This window comes from Corticium candelabrum, chromosome 2, assembly GCF_963422355.1.
Source record: "Corticium candelabrum chromosome 2, ooCorCand1.1, whole genome shotgun sequence".
Classification (NCBI taxonomy): domain Eukaryota; kingdom Metazoa; phylum Porifera; class Homoscleromorpha; order Homosclerophorida; family Plakinidae; genus Corticium; species Corticium candelabrum.
In genome coordinates, this window is record NC_085086.1 from 5,227,409 (window position 1) to 5,229,241 (window position 1,833).

Genomic DNA, 1,833 nt, shown 5'->3' on the forward strand with positions numbered 1-1,833 from the left:
GCCTCTGCCCCGCAACTGAGTGCATGGCCATTGGATCTAATGTGAAGGTTGCGAGTCTAGATTACCATTCGGTCGTGGGCAGAAAGGTGTCATTACAGATATAAGACGGATGTAGCACATTGCTCTTGGAAGCGGAGTCAGCAGCGGATATCCTTTGCACTTCGTCGCTTTTCGTTCCTCCTACGCAATTGCCCTAGGACTTATATAGCCAGTTGACATTGCTGTTGCAATCAGTTCTGGCATTTTCAGATCGAAGCAGTCTCTATGAATCAATCGCTGCTGTGTTCAATTCTTTTGTTGCTATTATCAATTCAGCAACGTCTCTCTTCAAGTTGTTCGAGCTATTCACGATTTGATACAAATCCGGACAGATTCCCTGGTCTTGTTCCTTTCATTCTTTCCAGAGAAGAACAGATCAGCCAGGCTCAGTTTGCTTCCAAGGTCAGAATCACCAAGGTCTATGGAAGCACTCACAACGATGACAAACTGTATGCAGCACAAGTGATTTGCAACTTGAAAGAAATTCTTGAACAGTTCAGCATGCAAATAAATGTTAGCCAAGGAGACAGACGATGTCAAGTTATACATAAACACACCAAGGTCGGAGACGAAGTAATTCTCTTGATGAATGAAAGCAATCGAGTTGGGAGAATTTGGAATCTAAACAGTCCAGGCATGTTCAGTATACAGGTAACATCTAACACTAGCTATATCCTTGTCACATGCAATATACTCTATTGTATTCCTTTTCTAGGAATGGGAAAGAGACTATCAAAGCCATCTTCCTGACAATCCTTGCTTTAACGATGTGAAAGAACCTACTCTTAGATCTCTTGCAACCACAACTAACAAAGCAAACCTCAAGCCGAATTCCTGTAGACCAGTTGCTTCTGCTCAAACGAAGACACATGATTCTGTCAACTGCACAGACATTCCATGGCATGCATTCATTTGGGATCGCCGAGTCTGCAAGACACGGTGCGACGCGGTTGCAATTCATGACTCCTGGCTTCTGACATCGGCTCGCTGTGTTAGTCACTACACACGCACACCAAGACGTTTGGTAATCAGTTTGGGAGTCAGCAATGCTCGACAGATGAAGAAGTCCTCCAGAGCGAAGTCCGTTGTTTTACATCCACAGTGGCAAACTCGATCGGACGAGAAAGGTGTGGCATATGACATGGCACTAGTGAAGATGAAGACATCTAGACACAATAATGGATTATGTCCTACTGAACCAATATCATTGGCGTCACCTGCTGATACCGTCACAGACCTTCACTGCTTGGGATCTAAAACTGATGTTTATAACGGATATGTAAAGAAAATAATGTTGAATGCGCCTAATCCGAAAGTAGTAGACACAGATCATACAGAAGCTTATTGGGCAGCAACTGCATGTAGAGTCCAAAATGGTCAGAGGCGCTTGTTTTAAGTCCTTAGTGGCATCTCTGGTCAATTCACAGACCATGTCTTGACAAACGTTTACAACAACAAGAACGTCACCGACTGGATAACTCACAATATCAACGAGCCTCATAGCATTTCCTGAAAATGAACAAGTTTACAACGAGTAGGTGCATCTTCATACAAAGACAGAAATATACAAAAAAATTGTATGCAATTTGTTTAGTTTAACGCCATATCTGTCAAGTTGTATTTTTGACTTATCATCGTAGTAATCAATTGCCCAGTTAAAATTGATAACAAAAAGGTACAATTTTTACGCTGCTGTGTCAGCCAATACCTAAGTGTATCAAGCGATAACATTTTTAAACTTGCATTCCATGCGTCCTGCATGACATAGATTAGAAATTTTCAAATAAAGAAGTA

The 1,833-nt window shown here is 41.8% G+C and overlaps 1 protein-coding gene across 1 annotated transcript; it reads left to right on the forward strand.

The window, feature by feature from the left end:
- Window positions 1-203: 203 nt before the first annotated feature.
- LOC134198277 (uncharacterized) lies at window positions 204-1,833 on the forward strand. The gene is made up of 2 exons (XM_062667640.1): window positions 204-690; window positions 755-1,833. The coding sequence occupies exons 1-2, from the start codon at window positions 265-267 to the stop codon at window positions 1,433-1,435; spliced, it is 1,107 nt and encodes a 368-aa protein (XP_062523624.1). The 5' UTR covers window positions 204-264; the 3' UTR covers window positions 1,436-1,833.